Source organism: Mycteria americana, chromosome 5, assembly GCF_035582795.1.
Source record: "Mycteria americana isolate JAX WOST 10 ecotype Jacksonville Zoo and Gardens chromosome 5, USCA_MyAme_1.0, whole genome shotgun sequence".
NCBI classification, from domain to species: domain Eukaryota; kingdom Metazoa; phylum Chordata; class Aves; order Ciconiiformes; family Ciconiidae; genus Mycteria; species Mycteria americana.
Window position 1 is genome coordinate 45,424,794 of NC_134369.1, and position 24,709 is coordinate 45,449,502.

Sequence of the window (24,709 nt, forward strand, 5' to 3'; positions counted from 1 at the left end):
TTCCAAAGCTTCTGCACGGAGTAGGATTAGTTTGTGCCGAGCCATTCCCTAACAGTCCTGTTCATATCACCTGGACGGTTCAGGTTTTCTCCAGTACCTCTTCTCACCTCACATTCACCATTCCTGCTTCGATCTGCGAGGTGCTCTGGGAAACCACCCAAACTTCCCCTGAGGAAGTAAGGGGGGGGAGAGGATTATTCCTTGGATGTGTTCCCTTGTTCCTGGTTGTTCTTGGTGGTTTACTCTCCAAGCTATCTCCTTTCTCCTGTTGAATTTGAGTGAAGTAGCTTCTCTCATGGTTTTATATTGCCTTTTGAGACACTTGAAAGAATGTTCCTTGTTTAAATTGAGGGGACTGGCAAAGCCTTTCTTGGTGGGGGTGAAGAAGTGTCCGGTTGGGCTTTGTCAGAAAGCAGAGGTTTCCATGAAGCTGAACTTAGAAGTGCTCCTAAATATACCAAACTGGTTTTTAATTATGGTGGGGGAACAGTAGAAATAGACAGAACCTCTGTGTCCACCAGGCCTCACATGCTCCCTACATTTGTGTTACCACAAACATGTTAGAATATTCCGTGTCTGAGTTCCTTCTGCCACATGGAAGTTCAGCTTGTCTTTTCACTCTTTAATGTTAAGGGGGCTCTTGTAGCATCTTGCTTACAGCCACACAGCAGGCCCTTGTTTGTCCTGCGCACTGTGTGAATGCTTTTTAACCTTGTCACCTCATTATGAAGGATTGTACAGAGCCTTGTCAATGCCATTAGTTGCACCTGTGGCAACAAGCTTTTCCAGCACGTTTCTTGACTTCTTCAACTGAACGAACTCCGAAATGATTGTTGCTAGCCTGTCTGCCAACTGAGCGTGTAATCAGCAAGCTGGAGGTGCTTTTGTGCAAGCAGGAGAGCAGCTGGTTTTGCTTACGCTTTTACCTTGGCAGGACATTTTCCATACCCACTGCCAAAAATATATAGCATCTGGCTTTTTTCAGCCTGCCCAACTTGAGTTTCTGGCTTGACAGACGATTTCTTGCTGCACTGATTTGTAGAGGCTATGCTTGGAAAGCACTGAAGTCTAGTAGCTTGTGTACGTGCATACTGAGGCTATACCAACTACTCTCTGTAGCTGTATTATTTACAGTAATATTGGTTGTCCTGTACAGATACCTATTAAATAAGAGCACAGAAAATGGTTACTATCAAACAGTTTTTAGCAATAAGTTATAAATACATATGTAACTGAGTGGAGCTAATGGGTTTCGTTTAATAAAACCTGACACTTTTAATTGCTACTTTCCACAGGGGAAGTACCTCTACAGAGATCTTCACTGGGGGGAAGTACATAACAAAGAGTTTGCCTGAATACAATAGACTGCTAACTATAAACATGTTTTAGTTCACTATGAAATTTGAGTTTTCCTTTTCACAAAAGTGAAAGCCTACAGCCATTAGATTGGAATCTGCTTTTCCCCTTCTCCTTTTTATTACATGCCTTGTTGTTTGGTTTATTTTTTTAAAAAAAGAGATACAGCCTCTTTCCTTAGTGAAGAGGATAGCCTCTGTATGCCCATTAATTTCTAAATTTTCTTTAAGGTCCTGTGTGGAAGTCTCTCAATTTGTCTGGAGGCTGCAGTACTTCCTCTGTGGCAGTGAATACACCATAGTCGCGTAAAGGGCAACTCCCCCTCCTCGTCTTCCCGGCCAGTCCTTCCTAAAGAGTCTGTATCCCTCCACTGCAGCACTCCAGTCGTGCCAGCCATCCACCACATCTCTGGGATCCCAACAAGATCCCAGCCCTGCAGCTGCACACAGATCTCGTGTGTACTTCCCACGCTGCGTGCCTTAGTGTGCGGGCACTTCGGAGAGACTTTCTCACTTACATGCAGATGCTTGAGGTGACCCCACTTGAGCCCTGTTTTGTTCATTTTGTGTTCCTTGTTCACATCAGCCCAGGCCCTTTACTTGTCAGCCTGTCCATTGCTCCCTCGGAGGGCTGTGGTAACTCTCTCCCTCCCTCATTGTTCCTGGTTTTGTTCTTCAGGTGCAATTCCAAATGATAATTCGTATCTGGTTGTAAATACTTGGAAGCAGCCTCTTGCTTAGGGACCACTTTGAAGGTTTGGTTTGCTTTTAGACAGTCTTTTGCAGTTCTCTCATTATTGTAATGAGAGACTACTCAGTTAACCTGCTTCTCAGCCTGGTGGAATTCAGCACATTATGGAAAGGTCTTTCTAGTTATGGGAGTTACCTTGGCATTTAGTTGGATGCCTGTCATTTCCCAAGTCTGGGAGTGGGAAACAAAAACCAGTGAAACAAATGTGCCCAGATGTAAACGTGGTCATATTTATATCTTACGGTGATATCTTGCTTCATGTATGTCTGGTCTAGACTTATTTTAAAGCAAAAATATTGTGGTAGCTGGCAAACAGGAAACATTGCAGATCTTTCTTCTCAATCTGTTTGAGCTTTTGTATGTATAATTATGTGCCATGAACATACAGCTATATGTATTCATACTACTCTTGTTCTTACAGACAACGCTCACATGGGGGCCCTACTTGTGGTTTCACATGCTGCGAGTTGCCACATCAACCTTATCAGGTATTGCTTTATTTAATTCTTGGGTAAGCCAGTAACGGAACATTGAAAGTTGCTTTGACAGACTGTAAATCATCTTCGTGAACTACTGGCCATTTTTTCCAAAGTATGAATGAACCCGTGTTTTAATCTGTGGAGATGTACTCTCTTGCCTTAGGCACTTTTTTTCTTTTTTACTTTAAATCAGCAACTCTTGAATGGAAGAACAAACAGCAAATGCCCTTTTGCTGAACACTTTTTCCCCCCTTTTTCCCCATATGGAGATAGGGTGATGTTGGCAAGGGAGTGCATCAGCTTTCTATTGGGTTTCATATGGAACCGTTTTGTGTGATGTTATCTGAAAAGAATGCTGATTGGAGTAACTAAACTGACAGTTTTTACGAAGAAGACAACTAGAAATTATCCCAAGAACACATCTAGTCTTCTGCTTTACAATGGACTTCTGAGTTTACAAAATAAACAAAAATAAGACTATTGTTAAGTGTCTTAAACTCACTGCACAGAAGTTTATTTGACCTGTGGACTTCATAAAATTTTGTGAAGTTCTAAAAATGCTTGTCCTAGTCTGTGTTCTTCCCAAGGTGTAAAGTATCTTTATTGGTTTTTTGACAAATATTGTGGAGTTTCTGTCATTGTACACCTCATTTTGAATACTTTTTAAAACTATTGGCATTCTACTCTATAAATTAACTTATCCTTATTTTTAGAAACACTTTTTCTGTAATGTACAGTGTAATTCTATTCCTTGTCATATCTGTTCTTCATACACAAAGGTAGATACTGCTTTCTTTTTTTTCAGAAGTCTTTTATGAATTTGGAATTAGTACTTCCTTCTTCCCACTTCAGTTTTGCCTCTTACATCTGTAATTTGAACTGGTCTTTTGCACAGAGCTCTGGATGCCAGGATATCTATAAAACTAGTTATTGTGAATATTCATTGAACCATTCAATTGCTAACTTCTGACTTGTTTTCCCTGAAGATGACTAACTCATTTGCATCCTTGGGGCAGATTTGCAATTTGAAGTGCAACATAATTGACTTCTTGCTTGCCTTTGCTGAAGCAGCAGTGCTGTAGCCATCATCGTGGTAAAGAGACTGACTGACACAAACCCACGTGTTCCATACTTCAGACTGTGCGCTACCTGTTCTAGCAAAGTAGTGCTGCATGTAGCCTCTGGCTTGAAAATTGAGACAGCTGAAACCTAAATATTTTATGAATCCATTAGTATGCAACACAGAACATTGTTAAAACTGCTACTGAGTTGAAGTATGCATGTATCAATAAATAACTCTCTAGTTTGCTGGTACCATTAGACTGAAGTGCCAATACAGTTGGTAGCCATGTATTTTTGTCTAACCTTAATTTTCAGTTAAAGTTCAGTTAAAGGCTTATCCTTTAACTGATCCCCTAGCAAAACAAACCTAGATCCAAAGCTAAAACTAGTATAATTCAAACACTACCACCATCTAGGTTTTCACTGATGTCCATGTTCTTCTCCTTTTCTTGATTCTTTATCTTAAAAAGCAATTACTAGTATCTTGAGCTAATAATTACATGTAAGTAGATGTAGCAGATTTTGATTTTGTCTTTTGAGTGAAGTAGGACTATGGCAAACCATTCAGGAAAGATGATGATACCTTTTAAAATAAAACTGTGCTTAAGAATTTTCTTCTAGATACTAATCGTATGTAAACCCCTCTTATTTTTTAGTATGTGATTTCCTTGGGGAAAAGATTGCATCTGTTCTGGGGATAAGCACACCAAAATACCAATATGCCATTGATGAGTATTACAGAATGAAGAGAGAGGTATGTGTGTGAGAGAGGGTTCTTTTTCTCCCAACTTGCCTTCCCTGGTATTTTAAAAAAATTGAAATTTGTATTCCAGCATTAAAGTGAAGTTTTAGAACCTCTATTTCAGCTTGCCTGCGGTTTTCATTGGACACATGATTAGTGCTTGGTTATCCATCAGCCTTTTCTCACCAGCTCATCAGTCTTAGAACTGGCTGGGTCCTGACCACAGCTCTATTTGCTTCTCTTGTACGATCCATTTTAAAGTCAACAGCGTGAGAAAGCTGGATGGAGCAGTCACTGGACACTGTAAAGAGGCGTCTGCTAGGAATATGCTTTCCAACTCTAAACCTTGTTCAATGAAGTGTCAAGGGTAAATTGAACATGATGTTACCATTTGTTCTAAACCATAACTGGAAATGACTGATGGGTGGCCAATGCTTTATGCAAAGAGACCTTAATAATCTTCATTTGGAAGAGATGGGAAATGTATTTAAAGCTTTGCTGCTTATTTTTAATTTTTGATAGCTCTTTATCATTAAGAGCTGAAAAAGCTTTAGAGAAGGTAGACCTATCACTATTGCTATGGACTAAAAACTGCTTATCTAGACATGTACATTTTTTTCTGTGTTTATTTAACACAGTTTAATTGTTCAGTTTTGGCGATTTTTTTTTTCCCCTAACGGGAATTCTGGAATATACCTCATCTTATGATCAACTAGTGACCGTTTTCTAGTGGAACAAGTGTCCTTGCCTTGTAATAGGAACTGGTATGTTCTTATGGAAAGACTTAAAAGTGAATGTAAGTAAGTGGTAAATAGTAAACAGTAGCTTACAAACCTGGTTATCTATTTTTAGGAGGAAGAGGAGGAACAGGAAAACAAGATGTCAGAACAAGCAGAGAGACAGCATCAGGAACAGCAGAACAAGCCACAAGCTGAAGCTCCTGTCCAGACAGACCAGCCTGAAGCAACAGCATGCACTTCATTTGTGAATGTAAACTTTGAAAATGAGGGAGATTGCCAGTCTGTCGGGGAAAATAAAGAAGAGGTAGTTCCTGTCCCTCCTTAAGTGTAAAGCTCTGTATAATGTAGGAAATAGGAAGTGTCAGGTGTCACAATCTGGCTATAAGAAGCAGGAAAAATAGGATTATACTTGTTCAGTGAAATACAACTTCTAGCATTCGTATTGATCAGGAGAGAGCTAGGCGCTGTCTGTTCAGTCTGTCTGCCTAATAAAGGCTGAGGCATTCTGCCAAATTGGCACTTCAGTTAAAATGAAAATTGCACTACAAACATTTGGTCTGAAATTGAATGTGTGGGCTAATTTCCGTGTAAAGCAAGTAAAAATGTCTTTTCTTTGAATTGCTGTGTCTCTAACACCTGTGGATTGCAGATGCAGTGCTGTTTCCTACTTCTATACACCTATTTCTGATTTGCACATTGTTTGCAACTTGGCTCTCTATGACTAGATTAATAGGAATCAATATCCTGTAACTCACAAGTCATTATAATAGTGTCTGATTTCCCCTATTTATTGTCACTGTTGTATGCATGTATTTTTTTTCTGTTGTTGTTTAACACAAAAGATGCTAGATTTAATGTTAATTAGATTAAAGGGTCCACTGACTGTCTTTATTATAAAAAAAACTTTAAAGGAGGCTGTAAACACCCTTAAGAACTTACTAACAAGTACCAGCACTCTTGGAGGCTAATAGTGCTCAGCTGCTCCATTCAGTGCTGTAGCAAAGTGCAGAGCTAACAGCATACGATGTTCTCACTCCAAGTCCAAGAATTAAGAGACCCACCTGCTTGAATACTTCACATGCTCCGAATGGTCCTGGGAAATAAACTAAAGTCTTGCTAAATTATACTGAATGCACTGGACACTGTGTATGAAAACTTTTTTGGACATAGAGTACCTGAGTCAGTGTATGTGATTAACCTAAACAGACTATGTGTTTAATGTTAAATTACCAGTAAGGGATGTGCCATTGCAGATGTTTTCCCCCCTCTAGCACAGAATACATAAATAACTAGAAATCACAAAACCAAAATTATGATTCCTCATTTTTCTTAAATAAACAAAACACTTTGTTGCAATACTGCAACAACAGTAATTTTTATTTTTGTCTAAGTGAAATACACATAGCTCCAGAGCTTTTAAATAGCCACAAATACCAATTAAGGCTATTTTACTGTGATGACTGTCGTTCTACTTGTAGCTTGTAAAAGGTGAATGATTTACTTTGCGACAATCAGATGCCAGTGCCCCAGTCACTCTCTGTAGAGAATTATTGTAGATAAAGGAGCAGAGAACATGCACTAGTTACCACATGAAACATTACTTCTGTCCTTGAGACTTTTAAAAAAAATTTTTAAAAAAAGTCTTCAGTGAAATTTTGTATTGGGTATCATCACATGTCCCTGGCCTTGGTCCCACTACCAACTAACTCAGGAGCATGATGTAACATCAGAGGCCAGGTAACTTGGCTATTAGCTTGCAGAGTTCAGAGTTCAGTAGTTTAGAGTTCAGACAACCCTCTGCCTGAACTAGTGTCCTGTAGAGCCCAAATTCCTTCTCCTCTCATCTGCTGTTAGCATTCCAGCACTACAGAAAATCTTCTGAGGAAGATTCAGTAATAGCTCTATTCCATCTGTTTTGATGCTCTGTTCTTGGCCTCTTTTTGAATTGTAAGACAGAGGGTGCTGACAGCTGTGTAAAATCATTCCTTAGCCCTGAACATCTGCAAGGGAGAGCTTGGTTCAACACCTGGGGGATACACAGAAAAACGGCTTGTTGGGAGTTCTTATGCTGTCAAAGATAGAAAGCCTCACATAGCTGAAGAGTAAAACCTTTACAGCTGAAGGATGCTTTGCTTTTCTGCCAAGGAATTAATATCAGTTGTGTTGGGTTTTTTCCCCTCTCCCTAATATCTGTTGCATAAGAAATGCTCTCACTGCCTTGGGTTTAAACTTCTTTGTATAAAATACTGTATTACTCACTGTGCCTTAACTTAATCCTTCCTTCAGTTTTTTGCAAACTGTATGAAAGTGGTTACTTTCATAATGGTTTAATTTTTCTGTAAATGCATTATCTGGTTATTTTATATTTAATATAATTTTTGAACTGGAAGTTGGCCATGGCTTTTCCTTTAAAACTGTGTCGTCTTTGAAACTTTATGCCAGCACACATGAGCATGTGCCTGTTCACTGTTTTCATCTTTACCGAGTCACACATCCTGGTTGAATATTCAGGCACTGAAATCCAAGATACCATGCTACACCCACTCCTTCCTTACAATCTCATGTAGTACTTGTTAACATACACAATGTGTTCAGCACTACCTCAAACTAATAGATAATGCAGGATTGCAACCATGTCTGGCCTGGAGCTATTGTAATTTCATCTAAAAGCTGAAACATTTCTACAGCTTTCTTAAAGAGTAAGAGAGTTTTACTGCTTTAATTATTCCTGTATCTCAGCTGTACAATTAGATTACATAAAATACTTGCACAGGAGGTTAAGTTGGTGAAAGCCTTTATACAGGTGTTTGGATTAGTTTTAACTAGACCTAAAGCTAGTGCAGTTTTATTTCTGTTACTGAACCTCTTAAGAAGTAGGTAACTATTCAGTCAATTCAACAGTTATTTAGTTATCCTTTCTGTTAGGCACTTAAAGCTGGACACACATAGAAGAAAAAGACCTAAGCTCTTTACCTCTTACTGAAGACTTTTGCCTTTACAACAGAATGCGCAACAGTGCTATCGTTAGAGGAAGCCACACAGAATGCAGTGGGAGGCTTGGGATGGCTGAGTGGATATAGGCCAGTGCTGAAGATACCAAGAACCACATTCCTTACTTTCAGGGTAAATTCACATTTAGAATAGACTATTCAAATAAAAAAGGGCTTGATACACAGGGAAAAAGTCCAAAAATATTTATTAAAAAAAAAGATCATTTTTGCCTCTTAAATAACACTTGCTTTTTTGGCTTCAGAAATTAGTTCTGCAATTCCTGTACATACCACATTTTATATTATATGGGCGGGTGGGGGTGGGGAAGGGGAGAGAAGTAAAAGGGAAGAGGCATTGATTCAGATCATGAATGTTTCCAGCTTCCAACAGTTGGTGCATCAGATTCAGATATCTCTATGGATACAATCTGCTCCTGTTCAAAGTCACGTATCATCAACATCAGCAGCGCTGTCATTATCACTTGCCACAAGGACCTCTCTGTTCTCGTATGTCCAGAACCCATTCAGATCAATTAGAATGCTGGTAACAGTGTCTCCTTGACTGCTATTGATTAAGTCTTGAAGGGATATTTTGTAAGGATCCTTAGGCTTCACCATATCAAAGATTTCATCCTATGAATGCAAAGTTAAAATTAGGGAACGGCCCACACACACACATTAGTGAGCAGAATAATGGCTACTTCATACCATACACAGAATGGTCTTTGGGTAACTAGTGCCATCCACACCAATTTATAAAAAAGCTGTTAAGTCCTAAACCATTTAAGATACAAAGCACAATAACTGGCTACAGACAGGAGCAGTGTGCTCAGCTCCCACATCTCAAGTAAGAATTTGCTTTTCTGGGGAGGCTTTGGCCTCAAAGTAGCAACATGAAACTCAGTTCGCTTGTATGAGCTAAGTTTTATAAAAGCTCTTCCACTTTTTTTTTTTTTTTTTAAGTACCAAAACTGCTAAATGTAGAGTAGGCAGTAATAAAGAGTCTTATATACAGGTTTTTGAGTCACCAATCCCCCACACCCCAAGGGATGACCCTGAACCATAAAATAGACATACCGAGTATCTTCAAGCATAAGGCACAGCAACATATATTTAACAGGTACTTTTGTCTATTAGTAAGGAAACTACTAGAACAGTTGCATACCAGATTTCTTACAGAGCAACTGCTGAATAGAAAGACATTTTCAAACCTGTAAGTAGGACAAGTCAGATCATCTCTACTACTCTGCAAGTAAATATATAACAACCTAGAAACTACGATATAACATAAGTAAATTACGAAATGCTTATTCAAATATTTCACGTAAGACTCTATTCAGTAAAACTAACCTTGACGTCCTGAAAAGAAACTGGTTCTTGTCCATGGATTTTCATTTGTTCCTGAATAGCCTAGAAACAAAAGAAAAGTTAGGAATACATAGTGCAGTATTATACTGACACTGTATGAAACTTTTTTAATGCTTCTGCATCTTAAGCTGTATTGCCCTGTAACAAAGCATTCACGGTACAGCTTGCAATCAATTCTCTTCCACAAGTGAGGCAGGGTTGAGTTAAGGCATAATCAATGACACTCATCTCTAGGTTCACAGTTCTTAGTCAATATGACAAGAATCCAACTTTCATTATGACCAGTGCTTGAGAACTCTGCAAATGGGATAGGCAGACACTTTAATATTGTCACTCAACACTCAAAGCTTAAGACAGTAATACACTCAAACCAGAAGGTTCAGTTTTCTGACAAAGTGTGAAATACAGGCTAGGGAAAAAGAGAAGGGAAAAGACCAACCAGCAGACAAAGCATCTATACCAGCAGGCTATCAGGATGCTCTGGGGGCTAAAGCACAGCACAGCTGAGAGGAAAGGCTTGAGATGGGGATTAATTCACCTGAGAACAGAAGGCTGAGGTGGTAGGGGAAAGCTAATGACTATCTTCAACTACCTAGCAGGTGGTTAGAGACAACACACCCAGACTCCTCTTGGAGACACACAGTGAAAGGACAAGAGGCAGTGGACAGCGACTACAGCAAGAGGCATTCCAATTAGACAACGATGGGGGAAAGGGTGAGGGGAGAAAAGTCTTGTCAGTCAGGGTAGTCAGACACAGGAACACCTTGCCCAAAGAGGCCGTAGAGTCTCCCTCCTTGAGATAGCCAAAACTCACGTAGACAAGGCCCTGAGCAACACAACCTAACCATGAAGCTGGCCCTGCTCTGAGCAGATGGTGGGAGCAGGTGACCTCCAAAGGTCCATTCCACCCTAAATTGTTTGATGGTTCCAAAGCACTAAAAGAAAAAAGGTTGTGGGGTTTTGTTGTTGTTTTTTTAAAAAAGAAAAAAAAAGCCTTTCCTTTTTAGAAAAGGTCTTCCACATAAGAAGTCTTATTTTTACAAAACAAGATGGTTGTAGTCACTATCAAAGTTCACGTTCAACTGGAGATTTCTTACAATATAGAAATAATGTGGATATAAGATTATGCCCTGAGCAGGCCTGAATACTTTACTTAATGAGCTGAATGAAGTATGTACCTTGTTCGTCATACTTTGAGCACACGGCTAAGTACAATGACGTTGTTTGTTTTTACAGTTATAATACAAAGATCCACATAAAGAAAATTGAAGTGCTTGTCCCTGTGTCTGAATAGATATCACTGAAGGGATCTTGTACATGAAAAAAGCATCACACTTGTAACTCAGCCTAAACCATCCACAGCAAAAATACTATTTTACTGCATGACATTCCCCTTCCCAAGATACCTCAGGTACCTATTAAAAAAAACAAGACAAAACAACAAAACATCCACCCCCCCAAACCAAAACCACCACAAGCCAGAAGAAAAACCAAAAACCACTCACACAAAACCCACAATTTAGAGGAAGACTTTACAAGCCTAGGGTTAAAATTAACAGCAACTAAAAAAAAAATTTAAGCTTATTTTAAATCTATTCTGGGAGCAACAGATAAAAATACAAAATATGAAAAATGCAAGAAGCTTTTGGCAATCAGTACACTGAATGAAAAATCCCCCAGCTGTACAGACCCATCACTGCATTTCATTATTTTCATTTCTTCTACTGAATTTTAGGATTACAGTGGAAATTACAACCGTGGGCAATAACCAGTTAGAACCATCATAAGATATTTTAATAGGTAATCATTAGGCAATGTTAGGACAATTTCAATTAAAAAAAAAAAAAATCAATAGAAAATATTTTTCCTAAAGGAAATCAAACCAGTTAATTTCAACCTCAGATAAAATGTTGAAAATACCTTTTGAATTCTTTCCAAGTTTTGGAATTTTTTTTTTTTAATATTTTAAATCTTCTTAGAAGTAGTTACTAGCCTCCCAGTGGGTATTGGTAATTTAAAGTGATTCCCTGCAGGTCTGCATGCAGAAGCACACAGGCTATAACACTATAAACACAGAAAATGGCCTACCTGTATAAAGAGACTTACCCTAAAGAAATAATTAAGGGAAAAGACATTCAGGTATCCTTTGTTCTCTATATCAAGCAGTTTGAAAATATATTGCAGAGCTGCAGGCTCCTTTCTGTTTTCTAATGCAAGCACAAAGTCCAGGTAGGTTTTATAGTCCTAAAAGTAGATACAATCATGTTTATTACAGTCTTCTTTCTAAATTGATTTTGCAAGCAGGAACTTTATAATTGGCAGCTATTTCATTGTAGGGGATCAGTCTATTTTCTGAAAAAGACAACATGAAACAGAAAATGGCTGCTACCACTACCGTGAACAGAAACGTTAGTTTTTAATGGCTGCTGCTGATAGGAAATCCTGCCATTTTAGAGGTAAAATAGGATTCCAAGAATAAATCCAAATTAAATACACTTTATATTCTTTTAAACAATGTTTAATACATCTTTAGACTGCTGAACATACCCAAGTGGTGAAGAAAAGCCATATAAAAAGTTTTTATTACCACAAATTAAATGTCCAGTGGCAGTAAGCCTACCCTTATCAAAAAGTGATTATTATCAAAATTTGTTACGTTATCAAATGTTATCAAAACGTGATCACACTGTGATCACCTTGCTGTTAAGAAAATTCATTTTCTAATCTGCTGCATGGTCATTTGTGTGCACGATGATAAACAAAAAGTTACTTTACCTCAAGCTACTCTTTATTTTAAAGATACTGATTATGAGACAGTTTCCATCTCAATGAGCCAAAGCTTTTATATTGTGAACAAAGTGAAAATATGATTACCATTTCACCATCATACGTCAGGCATTCCTGAAAGACACGATCCAAAAATATGTTGGTCAGAGTCCCTGTTCCATAGCGGGACAGTTCTTCTTTGCTGAGCATGCCATTGTGATCTTTATCAAGGTTTAAGTACTGGCCTAGGGAGGAGATATAGAGGGCAAAACATAATATACCTATATCAGCAAAGAACTGTTTCAACAGAGAAAGAAAATTTAGCACTTTTTTAACATTTATTTAATTGTCATCATAAAGTTAATGCAGCTAAGTGGGAATATGCTAGATCCACAATAACACACATAGAGCATCATAAATGAGCACAGAACATGGGAGGAGGAAAAGTGGGATTCCCATAATGAGGTGTTAATAGTTATACTCTAAGGTAACAGCTCAAAAGTAAAGGCTGTGTATACGGAGAAAGGAGAAGACTAAGAGCATATTATTTTTAAACAGATCTGCTGTAAGCATGAGAAAAGAGCTAAAGGTGATGTAAAAGCATGAATAGAACAGTCAAAACAGAAGGTAACAGAGGAATCCTGTACCTTGTGCACCAAGCACAAAATATGGTAAAGAGCAACAGTGGAAAACCAAAACTGTGAAGAAAGTCAGGACGATATACTGAAAGGATGGCTACAGGAGTTGAAAAGGCAAGTTATCAGGAGGATTTAAAGAGACAAAAGTAGAGAAAAAACAACACTAAGAATGTGACTAAGTCATACAAGGCAGAGAGGAGAGGGAAAAAAAAAAGGCAAAAAAAAAAAAAAAAGCATTCACATATAAAGGAACCTACCATAAACTCTTAATGCAGAAGGAGCAGAAAACCAATTTGTTTCCTGACTTTCTTTAGAAAGTTCTTCATCCCTTAACTAAGTGAAACATAAAGTTAGAAGTCAGAAAGAGTAAATTAAAATACAATAGTATATGCTAAGAGATCTTTACCTCCAGTAAGTCATCCAGGAAGCTGCAAGCTAAAATATCCTGTATCTTTATCTTCCCTGCAGCAAGAAAAGGAAAACACATTTTAACAGTCAGCCAGCCAACATATCCATTTGACTGTTCTCATTTAGGTGGTTCTACTTAAGAAAGAAGTATTCTGAGCAGGAAAAAAAAGTCTTTTTAAAAAACCAAACCCAAACAAAACCAACTTCTAACATCACGGAAAGGCTGTAGTTTAAGAGATAAAATAAAAACAGCTTTTAAAACAACTGAATAAAACTAGCCTGATATTGGCAGAAGAGGAGTAATTCTGAAGCCTTAAAAGCCAGAAAACTAGATTAAAAAAACCATGTAAGTGTTCAGTATCAACTCAAAATGTAAAATAAAAAATGCAAAGAAAGCATGCTTAAAACATTTGTTGGAATAACAGTCTCTTAAGTGATGTGATATTTTTACATCTTCAGAAACCACAGATGTGACACAAAGCTAAGGTGGCAGAATGCACTTCTCCTGTTGTAGCTTTGACTGGTGCACAGACACTGCACAAACAGCTGTGTGAAATAATGGCATTATAACTTCACACACACCCTCTCTACATGTTTGTAATTACCTCTGCCAGAGGCTACTGCCCACACAACTCTGACATCTTCGAGTGGCACAGCCAGATCTTGAAAACACATGCAGTTTGTGACTTAAATCAAAGGCATACGAAAAAGAAACTGTTGTCCAAGGGAGCTACATCTGTAATAAGGATTAGCAGCCATAACTGCAAACCTTTCCTAATGAGTTTACATGGTGCACACAAATTTAATCACAGGAGAAGCACATCACAATAAGCATTCTTGAGCATTTCCACAGCTCTGTGGATGTTCTGCCAAGCAGTTCTGTTGTTAGTTGCTGTTTTCTATTCACTCTGAACACTTACAAAATTAGCACTGCTAATGATGCATTATGATGAAACAATATCTTGTTTGTCAGTTTCTATGAGATAACTCTGTAGTACCACAGCTGATGGGTATCTCAGACATTCATTAGCTGTAGAAGTAGATTAGACCCACATGAAGACTCATGGTCTTCAGTGGAGATTAATCTTCAAATACAAGATTGCTGAACAAAAGCCTGCACAGACAACTACATATTACTTTGAAAACACAAGTAGCTTCGGTGGAAATATTTTAAAAGTGAAAATACTCCCACATATTTAGAATTTTGAAAACATGGGCTTACCTGTTCTGAGGGGATCCAGAAAGAAGAAGAACTTTCTAACTGCTGTGCAGACATAGAAGGAGTAAAAAGATTTTTCTAAACCATCCAGTTGTGGCAAAGTAGGGATGAGTTCCAAAATATAGTTTTCTAAATCCTGCAGAATTAAGAAAGAAAACAAGCTTTAAACACGACTATTGTTGCATGTTTGCTATATTCCGCCCTGGCTTTAAAGTATATTTTGTTAAAAATACAATCCCGCAACAATGCATGAAAGAGCATGAAAGCAAGCAAAAAAGCTTCTGTCTCTGTGCAAGAAATCCTAGGTCGTATACATGCACATGTGATGCCATGACTGAAACAGTCTACAAATAAAGCAGAATGTTAACAAAGTAGATGATATTTACACGTAAATATAAATGCATTCAACTGGACCTTTTTCAAATACCAATGCATAACTCCTAATTGGATTATCCTATTGCTGAATATTCTTTAATAGATATTTAAGTACAGTGGTAACTAGAACCTTCTTATTTATTTTAATTCTAAATTTAATTTTAATTTTAATTCTCCTGTTAGAACAGGAGAATAATTCATTGAGGCCCACTCTAGCCATCCTTTTTGTGATTTCTACTATATCCTACTAAATCTAGTAAAGTGCTAATGACATGAAACCTTGATATCTACGATCTTTTCAGAGAATCACCCATATGTTAAAAAGGCTAGAAGCACTCTTACCACCAAATCTCTAAAATACAGAGATTGCCATTTATCCAAACAAATGTGCCATCCCAAATCTAGATTATGATATAAGTTTTTATGAGATAAAACTGGAAGAACATTGGAGCCTTTCTGCTCTGTTGTTTCCGTAAAGACAGACATTAAGTTAATCAAGAATTTACTTACTGATTCTCTGAGGTAGCCTTGTCCTGCCACGTCATATAAACTGAGACCTATTCTTGTCTGATGAAGCCATACTGTAAAACAGAAAACAGAATTACAATGCAAGAAACCTAGGGGGTTTTTGAGGCCTCACCAAAATCTGAAGTTATTCTAAAGGCGACAAGGCACTGTTGGATGTTAAGTGCCTCTCTCCATTTCCCATTTTTCTGAGATTTAAGCAAACCCATGATATGTACCAGCCCTGCTTAGAAATGCCGTTTCAGTCTCCAAGTTGGTAAGAGTCACTGGCAATACATGGTACGCTGTGGCCAAGACTGCCTTATAATAACTACATGTGAGAAACAGCTGAGCAGACACCACATTTTATCTGGTACATTAAATCATATGGATTCGTTCTCTGTCGCTGACCTAGAGATATGTGCTGCAGCGCATTTTCACTGCATTAAAAACAGCTGTACAATGTCATATACAGATTGCTTGTCAGATTGCTACAGCCCCTTGTGCAGCACAAGACGCTGGAGCTACAGCCAAAGGTCCTGCTCTCACTTCTTAGTTACAACAGGAGAATTAGCATAGTACAAGCATCTATTTTTGTGATGAGAAGTCACATTAATCAGACAATCTACAGGACAATGTGCTTGAGGCCATTGTTAAAGCACAGTAACAGAGATGGAGTACAGATTAGGCATAAAAACTATTATTCACACACTCCATGTTAAATTTCACTTCCATTTTATGGAGAAACAGTTTAAAAGTTCCTCTTACGAAATACGAGCTGTGCTTCATACCAACATTCATCTCTTCAAGGTAATTGTTTGTCCAGGTGGACTAATTATCACTCAGAGATGACAGAGGTTATACAGTGAGGCTGTTTCTTTGTTGGCTGAAGTTTAGAGGTAAGTGCATCGTACCCCTGAAGTGATTCAAGACACTTTTACTAGACTTGAGTTGTTTGGACAAAGCCAACAGACTCGACCACCTTTCCTCCTGAAGGGGGAGCATTACTGGAGGCAGATGGTGCTTTGGGAAATGCTTCACCATTATTCAGTTGTTAACTTCACCATTCTCTCGTCCCCTCCCAAAAGGGCTGTGTAGATCATTAGGAAAGAGGAAGAAAGGCTGTAATCCATGGACTGTAGGAAATCCTCCAGCTGGAGATAGGACGGAGAAAGACAGAATGCTACATGTTCGGCACAAGTATGTGAATGCATCCAGCTATTCCTAAAACTTTAACAAACATATAAAAGAAAAACCCTAAGAGCTCATTAATGAGTTCAGCTGGTTAGAAAATACCATCATACACCCAAGGCACAGCAGTTTAAGATGTTTTAAGCTCAGGGTGATATGGCCTCTTCCCTGCTCCAGCATCACTCTGGAGGCTGCCTGCTCCGCTGCGTGAGCTTCATCAAAACAAGGCGAGATGTGGGACTTCACTGCCCCAACCTGGATCAGCTCAAGCAGCTGCAGAGTAACTCCCTTCATCATCTGTTACTTTCCTCTCCTTTCAGTGCCACGCTGAAGGACATTTAGCAGTAAATACAGATGGAAATCACTAATTCCAATGTAAAGTATTAACTGAAAGTTCCTACATGAATTTCAGTCTTTTCTTCCTTTAATACCTGTCCTGGTCTTTAGCCCTCATATGGAACGCTGTACAACAGGCCATAGGAACTATCTCGGCTACTGCACAGACATGCTACTGGGCTAACTTTATTAGGCAATTCCAATGCTGTAAGCTAGCAAAAACAAGGATTCCTATTCAACTGACCCAAGAGGGACTTACAAACAAACACTGTGATGGGACCTTATGTTGGCCAGAGTCTGAAAATGAAATCTGATTGAGATGGGACATGTCAAAAGGCTTCCTGTCTCTAAATTTGGTGGGTTTGGTTTTGGGTTTTTTTTTGGTTTGTTGTTTTTTGGTGGGGTTTTTTGGGGGTTTTTTTGTTTGGGTTTTTTTTTGTTGGGTTTTTTTTAGGAAAAAAGGTATCACCATAAATACACAAGACTTAAAACTTCTGGGTGAAACAAATGAAATAAAGAGCTCTGGAAGAATCTCTGTTGTGTTCATCTGCGTAGGCTTTTTTGAAATGCATACAATTTTCATAGACGTCTTCACAAGTCTCCTGTCCTGCAGCTTTTGGGTTTGCTGTTTGTTGCAAATGGGCCTATTACTCCTTTCTTGCATACTCTGCACATCTACTTACCAGTTTCCTGCTCAACACATCTCTCATCCCTTGCACCACAAGATTTTAAGTTAAACAAGCTGAGCTGCCCTGGGGAAAGGTGTCATTCTCCCCTCCTGAAGGCTCTACCAGACCTAAGAACACAGTAGCAAGGGGACAAGGCAATGAAACAACCCTCCTTTCTGCTAGCCAGCCTCATCTTCTTAAACAAGATCCAATATAGTTTTTTAAAAAAAATAAAACTGCATTTTTCAGCCCAAGTGGTTATTTATGGTAAGGCTGAAAATATGGTAAGGCTATAGTGACAAGCACAAGAACATATTGACATATTTGACAACCACAGTTAGAAAACATAGATAACACCACTCTGTAGAAGTAAAAACAACAAAGAAAGCTGTCTACCGGACAGTCTGATCACAGTGGTTAGGATCACACTCGCCACATAACTTTACTGTTTCACTCTTCACAGTATTGCCTGAGTAAAGGAAATCAGAATGACAATATATATAACAAACAGATCAAGCATATCTCTGGCTGAGAGGAAAGGTGGCTTTCAGAGGTAGGGTGAACACCCACCTGCTAGTAACTGGAAAAAAAAAAATCCCAAGCCTCCAAGAAAACAGCATTAGCAATCAAGAGCTAGATCTCACTGCTGTTGAAGAGAACATCAAGTAATTAATAAAGCTTAAAATAGCCTTGAAAATAAAACAACTTCTCATTAACACAGAAGAAGCATCAACTAACCTTTTCGCATGACATAATTGAAAAACTGCATGATAGATATCCTCCCATAAGGATCATTATGGAGTAATTTAGCAAAGATCTTAGCTGTGAAGAACTGCCTGTAAAACATAAACACAAAGCTACTTCTATGCATCTGATTACACTGCACTGACAGATCCAGTTACAGTATCCAAAACTTACAGACACTAACAATATAGAATGTGTTCTGTGTATTCAAAGACATTAATTTGCTACACTACACCCATCAAGTGTGATCCTACCAAGTAACAATGGTAAACTCAATAAAAAGCAGCTGCCTTTGCTGCTCATGAGACTCTTCAGTGATGTGGAGTTCTGAGAGCTTTCATTCAATTTAATTTCTCTTTACTACAATGTATTTGGTAGCTTCCAATCTTCTACAATGATACGCACATAAGAGGAACTGCCAGTACTGACAACTAATCTGCTTCTGCCCAAAACTCAATCACAAAGCTATGTGCACAACAGCAGTCTCCAACAGGAGCATAAAGAAGGAATATTCACTATATGCTGTACACAGAACATCTGGTGGAAAATTTTCCATTAGAATATATTAGGGAAGGCTGGGCAATATCACTGGAGACATGATTTCCTCTTCAAATACAAAATGTGCTGTTTACTGGCCCCTAACATCATAAAAATGGTCATGCTGGTAGGAATTTCTTCTTCAAAAGGATGCAGTACCCCTCTTGCAGACATCTCTATCAAAAGTTCCCTCAGAGATGTAGGGCAACACACCTTTGCAAGGATGCAAAGCAACTAGTTCATCAATAACTACAGGGACATGATTTTATCTCACCATTAAACTGTTTCCATCTATTTTAGCAACTGAAAGCTACAGCAGCACTTAGGTTTAGCCAAAGTAAGCATACACAAGAGAAGAAAGCCTTACTTGCATTTAGGTCCAGCTTTTTCACCAACTTTCAAGAAGTTCTCATAGTTGATCATTGCTTCTTCCCCAATCATTGGTGATGTCTGATGTTTGTCCAGTAGAAACCATAGATTCTTAAAAGGCATTTATATTTGGTTAAGAAGGTATCTCTCTCTAGATATGTCAATGTGCTTAAGACAGAGCACCTAAGAAATTCAGCAAAAATGTGGTTTTGCTGCAAGATTATCTCAGCTAATCAGTACACATTGCAAGTCAGCCAGAAAAGCAAGTGGTATTTCCACTGTTCTAAACTGGTGTTAAACACACACACACTCTCTCTCTCTCCCTCACTCACTAGGATTTCTAGGGTCACATCCCTTTTGTCTTTGCACTGCAGTAAACTCAACCAGCTTTGGAGTCTCTCTCTGTGATACATAAACAGAACTTATTTATTCTTCTGGGCCCACTAAGGAAATTGTTGGAATATGCTGGAAAACCAGAAGCCAATTATTTAGTCCTCATAGACATCATAACAAGCAAGCTTTACACTGATATTACCAGCCCAAAACTATGCAGCACTCCAGCTTTAGCTAGTATTTCACACCCAGCCAATATACCCAAATACAAAGCACCTTACCACAAAATTCTGTGAACAGACAGGAGATAATCAAACTCTGCAGAAAGAGGAAGTCTTGTCAGAACCCATTACAAAACATGCAGAAAATATTTTCTTACCTGCAGCTCTTCATTATCCAACAGCTCTCTACTTTTTCTTTGCAGAAAGACTGCTCTAGATTCTTCTCTTAATTTCTGAAGCAAGACTTCATCTTCAGCTGGCAGCTAGAAACATTGTGGTATTTTAATTCTCTGTACAGTGGTACCATTCAAAACCCACACATCTAGGAAGTACTCTTAGGTAGTCCTGACTCACACACTCTGATGAAGTTGTTTACTTGACAGAAAATAACAACCTATCTACCAGAATGCTGTATGGTACCTGCTTCTTCTACAGGGATATCACTTGCATACTGTCTCAAACTATTTCAATATTGAAATATTTATTTAAAGCAGGACATCTTTAACGTGAGAGACGAGACCTGCCTCATACCTGATAACCCATCCAGTAAGCACTTTCCCACAGCTGCAAGATAGGAGGGCTCACATAAAAGACATTTACTACTGTGTTTTTACTCAGGAGAGAGCAGCACTATTTTGTGGTAGGCCTGACTCTCAAAACTATAAATGTCTACTAGACTTGTTTTGGCCAACGAAACAGATGGAAGAACACTTAGTATGAAAGTTCTGCCAATGTTTACATGCAAAACTGTACAGCACTACAGAACTTGGATGGTTGCACATGTATTCATCAACTGAAACATAAATACTTGAGAACTTCATTGGCAGAAACTCATGATCCTGAGGAATATGGGACCATGCGAGGCTAGACAGCAGCTGAGTGGTCAAGTTGACAAGTGCCAGCAATATCAAGATGTCAAACTTGTGCTCCCGTATTCCCCCATCCCAATCTGATTAATCTCACACATAAATTGCTGGACCAAGCATTTCTGCCGGATGATGCAAGCAACAGACCTATCGGCAAGACCAATGACCCACCATTTTCATGAAGCAGCATCCCATCGTGTCTAAACAGAAACAGGAAGATACGTATTTATAACACTGGTATGTCAAAATTTAGTTAAAACAGGAAGTTTCTCTGAAAGAGAAAGAGGACTTCCTATCTTCAGTAAACAGCCAAGCCTACTGCCTGATTAGCAAACTATTTCATGGCCTTTGATGAGATGCTTAGTAATTATTTGAAACTGCTGAAATCCACAATTGTATAAAACAAAAAATTATGCTTAGCAATCCACATCATTCAGATTTCAATCTACTTAAGCTTCTGAAGCTGACGTGTCCCTTTGAATAAGCACAACTTTCTTTATGACACAGAATAGCCTCTTGTTGAAATTAATCTAGATACCTCACTTACCCTGTAGTAAAATCGTGGTATGTTCGTATATGATGTATTGCCACTTTTTTTCCCTCCTTTCCATTCCATGTAATACTTTGTGAACAATTCCATTTCTTCATCTTTTAGCTCTTGTTCGCTCTTTTTGGCTGATTAATACAGAAAAGAATTTTTGTGTTGTACTCCACACAGAGTTTTAATGTAACAAGGAGCTTGAAAAAAGGAGTTAATGCTGAGGCTTATACAGCTATGCTGCTTAGTAACACAAACATTAGGTGGAAATGAATGGAGCACAGGCCTATTATGTAAATTATGTAACAGATACATCGAATATGTCACATATATATTCTATTTGAATATCTACCAAGCACGTCTTTCAGTAACAGTAAAGTCTGCAACTGTAAGACACATGGTTACAGAATCGTATAGGTTGGAAAAGACCTTTAAGATCATCGAGTCCAACCGCAAACCTAACACTACCAAGACCACCAATACACCATGTCCCTAAGCACCTCATCCAAACGTCCTTTAAATACCTCCAGGGATGGCGACTCAACCACTTCCCTGGGCAGCCTGTTCCAATGCTTGATAACCCTTTCAGTGAAGTAAAATTTCCTAATATCCAGTCTAAACCTCCCCTGGCGTAACTTGAGGCCATTTCCTCTCGTCCTATCACTTGTTACCTGGGAGAAGAGACCGACCCCCACCTCTCTACAACCTCCTTTCAGGTAGCTGTAGAGAGCCATAAGGTCTCCCCTCAGCCTCCTTTTCTCCAGGCTAAACCACCCCAGCTCCCTCAGCCGCTCCTCATAAGACTTCTGCTCCAGACCCTTCACCAGCTTCGTTGCCCTTCTCTGGACACGCTCCAGTACCTCAACGTCTCTCTTGTAGTGAGGGGCCCAAAACTGAACACAGTATTCGAGGTGCGGCCTCACCAGTGCCGAGTACAGGGGCACGATCACTTCCCTAGTCCTGCTGGCCACACTATTCCTGATACAAGCCAGGATGCCATTGGCTTTCTTGGCCACCTGGGCACACTGCTGGCTCATATTCAGGCGGCTGTCAACCAACACGCCCAGGTCCTTCTCTGCTGGGCAGCTTTCCAGCCACTCTTCCCCAAGCCTGTAGCGTTGCATGGGGTTGCTGTGACCCAAGTGCAGGACCTTGCACTTGGCCTTGTTAAACCTCATACAATTGACCTCGGCCCATCGATCCAGCCTGTCCAGGTCCCTCTGCAGAGCCTTCCTACCCTCAAGCAGATCAACACTCCCACACAACTTGGTGTCGTCTGCAAACTTACTGAGGGTGCACTTGATCCCTTCATCCAGATCATTGATAAAGATATTAAACAGAACTGGCCCCAACACAGAGCCCTGGGGAACACCGCTTGTGACTGGCCGCCAACTGGACTAAACTCCATTCACCACCACTCTTTGGGCCCGGCCATCCAGCCAGTTCTTTATCCAGCAAAGAGTACACCCGTCCAAGCCATGAGCAGCCAGTTTCTCCAGGAGAATGCTGTGGGAAATGGTGTCAAAGGCTTTACTGGAGTCTAGATAGACAACATCCACAGCCTTCCCCTTATCTACTAGGCGGGTCACCTTGTCGTAGAAGGAGATCAGGTTGGTCAAGCAGGACCTGCCTTTCCTGAACCCGTGCTGGCTGGGCTTGATCCCTTGGTTATCCTCTACATGCCGTGCGATGGCACTCGGGATGATCTGCTCCATTAGCTTCCCTGGCACCGAGGTCAGGCTGACAGGCCTGTAGTTCCCTGGGTCCTCCTTCCGGCCCTTCTTGTAGATGGGCATCACATTAGCTAATCTCCAGTCAGCAGGGACCTCCCCAGTTAGCCAGGACTGCTGGTAAATGATGGAAAGGGGCTTGGTGAGCACTTCTGCCAGTTCCTTCAGTACTCTCGGGTAGATCTCATCAGGACCCACAGACTTGTGAGTGTCTAAGTGGTGCAGCAGGTCACTAACCATTTCCCCCTGGATTATGGGGGCTCCATTCTGGTCCCCATCCCTATCTTCCAACTCCAGGGGCTGGGTACCCAGAGTACAATTGGCCCTGCTATTAAAGACTAAGGCAAAGAAGGCATTAAGTACCTCAGCCTTTTCCTCATCCTTGGTCGCTGTGTTCCCTCCCCTGTCTACTAGGGGCTGGAGATTCTCCTTAGCTCTCCTTTTGCTGCTAATGTATTTGAAGAAGTGTTTTTTGTTGTCTTTTACACCTTTGTAGTCCTCCTGAGTTACCCGCCCCTTCTTCCAGAGGTCATAGACTCTCCTCTTTTTCCTGAGTTTGAGCCAGAGCTCTCTAGTCAGCCAGGCCGGTCTTCTTCCCCACCGGTTCGTCTTTCGGCACCTGGGGACAGCCTGCTCCTGCGCCTTTAGGACTTCCTCCTTAAAGAATGTCCAGCCTTGCTGGACTCCTTTGCCCATTAGGGCTGCCTCCCAGGGGACTCTCTCGACCAGTCTCCTAAACTGACGACTGTTATGACTGACAAAGCAGCAGCACTCTTGTTTTACAGTGGCAGCACTGTTTAAGATACTGCTTACTGCAAGCAGCAGCATAAAATCACCCACCTTTCACTCTGTGACATTAGGGATGTCATCACATGCCTGCGCAAGCTCTCTGTGGGCTCACTTACGAATAAAGAGTTACCAGCCAAAGCTGTCAGAGGGGTACGTACTACAGACAAACCGGCCTTTACAGCAGCATCGTCCACACGGCTCCTCAGTGCTCCGCAGCCCCGCCCCTGCTGTCACCAACCCCTACCATAAGGGTGTTTGTTCCTCCGCAGAACGAGTCCGAGACCTGCCTGGCCCCCGCGGCAGCCCGCACACGGGGAACTAGAGCAACACCGGACACGCCGCCGCCCTCCCCACCACCCCGCCAGGCCTGACCCCGCACCCTCTCGTCACTGCCGGCACCGGCGGCCGCGCTCACCCACGGGGGAACCTTCCCTGCCCGCCCCCCGCCAAGCCGGACCCGCCTGAGGCGGCCCCAGCGCTCCGCGGCGGCCGTCACCCCGCGGCGAGGAGTGCCGCCGCCGCCCGCCCCCGGCCCCGGGGCACTCACGGGCGCGGCGGGCGGCCAGGCGGCCCCGCAGGCTCCGCTTCCAGTCCATGTCCCCCGCGCCGGCCGCCCCGCGCGCTCGGCGGCACGTGACCGCCGCAGCCGCCGCGCTCCGCCCGGCTCCGCGCGCATGCGCGGTGCCTCGCCCGTCACGCCGGACCCTCGGAGCGCCGTGCCCGCAACCGATATGGCGGAGCAACCCCATCCGCCCTAACAGGGCGTGCGGGATCACGTGCCGACCAGCCCAGTGAGACGCGATTGGCTCCAAGTCCAGGCGCGGGGCCGACAGCGCTTCCGGGCCAGCGGGAGGCGAGTGCCCTGGCCGCCGTGTGGTCGCCTCTGCCCCGCCGACGCCTTGCAGCGCCGAGGTGCCCATGGCCGCCGCGCACCGGGCGAGGTAGGCGCTCTCGGGAGGGGTAAGGGCGCAGCTTGCGCCGGGACCGCGC

At 41.0% G+C, this 24,709-nt stretch overlaps 3 protein-coding genes across 8 annotated transcripts in view; 2 read left to right on the forward strand and 1 right to left on the reverse strand.

The window, feature by feature from the left end:
• Positions 1-6,018, forward strand: part of LOC142410489 (signal recognition particle subunit SRP54) — a 34,591-nt gene extending 28,573 nt beyond the window's left edge. The window contains exons 3-5 of one of the 2 annotated variants that reach the window (XM_075503147.1): positions 2,528-2,594; positions 4,304-4,401; positions 5,242-6,018. In XM_075503147.1, the coding sequence (XP_075359262.1) occupies positions 2,528-2,594; positions 4,304-4,401; positions 5,242-5,454 (378 nt within the window). In that variant the 3' untranslated portion in view covers positions 5,455-6,018. The remainder of the gene's footprint in view (positions 1-2,527; positions 2,595-4,303; positions 4,402-5,241) is intronic. The other variant, XM_075503148.1, reaches the window with a different exon arrangement.
• A 2,313-nt stretch (positions 6,019-8,331) lies between these two features.
• Positions 8,332-24,639, reverse strand: PPP2R3C (protein phosphatase 2 regulatory subunit B''gamma). Of its 4 annotated transcripts, none has more exons than XM_075503138.1 (14): positions 24,267-24,639; positions 21,210-21,337; positions 19,955-20,059; positions 19,241-19,353; positions 18,331-18,428; positions 15,404-15,474; positions 14,522-14,654; positions 13,298-13,353; positions 13,149-13,224; positions 12,362-12,498; positions 11,594-11,731; positions 10,302-10,422; positions 9,470-9,529; positions 8,623-8,752 (listed from the first exon to the last, which is right to left on the reverse strand). In XM_075503138.1, the coding sequence occupies exons 1-14, from the start codon at positions 24,637-24,639 to the stop codon at positions 8,748-8,750; spliced, it is 1,614 nt and encodes a 537-aa protein (XP_075359253.1). In that variant the 3' UTR covers positions 8,623-8,747. The 4 variants fall into 4 exon arrangements, with proteins under 4 accessions (XP_075359251.1, XP_075359253.1, XP_075359252.1 ...); XM_075503137.1 differs by having other exon boundaries at positions 10,251-10,422; XM_075503136.1 differs by lacking the exon at positions 10,302-10,422 and having other exon boundaries at positions 8,332-8,752.
• The window catches only part of PRORP (protein only RNase P catalytic subunit), a 54,024-nt gene continuing 53,902 nt past the window's right edge, over positions 24,588-24,709 (forward strand). For both annotated transcript variants that reach the window (XR_012775931.1, XM_075503132.1), the window contains exon 1: positions 24,588-24,660. The gene's annotated coding sequence lies outside the window, so the exon portion shown is untranslated. The remainder of the gene's footprint in view (positions 24,661-24,709) is intronic.

Coding starts and splice junctions, on each gene's coding strand:
- PPP2R3C (XM_075503136.1), bottom strand. CDS start 24,639: ATGGGCACCTCGGCGCTGCAAGGCGTCGGCGGGGCAGAGGCGACCACA. Junction 13,354..14,521: donor TCTGGATCCCCTCAGAACAG/GTAAGCCCATGT, acceptor TTCTTGCTGCAG/GGAAGATAAAGATACAGGAT. Junction 13,225..13,297: donor TCCTGGATGACTTACTGGAG/GTAAAGATCTCT, acceptor TGTTTCACTTAG/TTAAGGGATGAAGAACTTTC.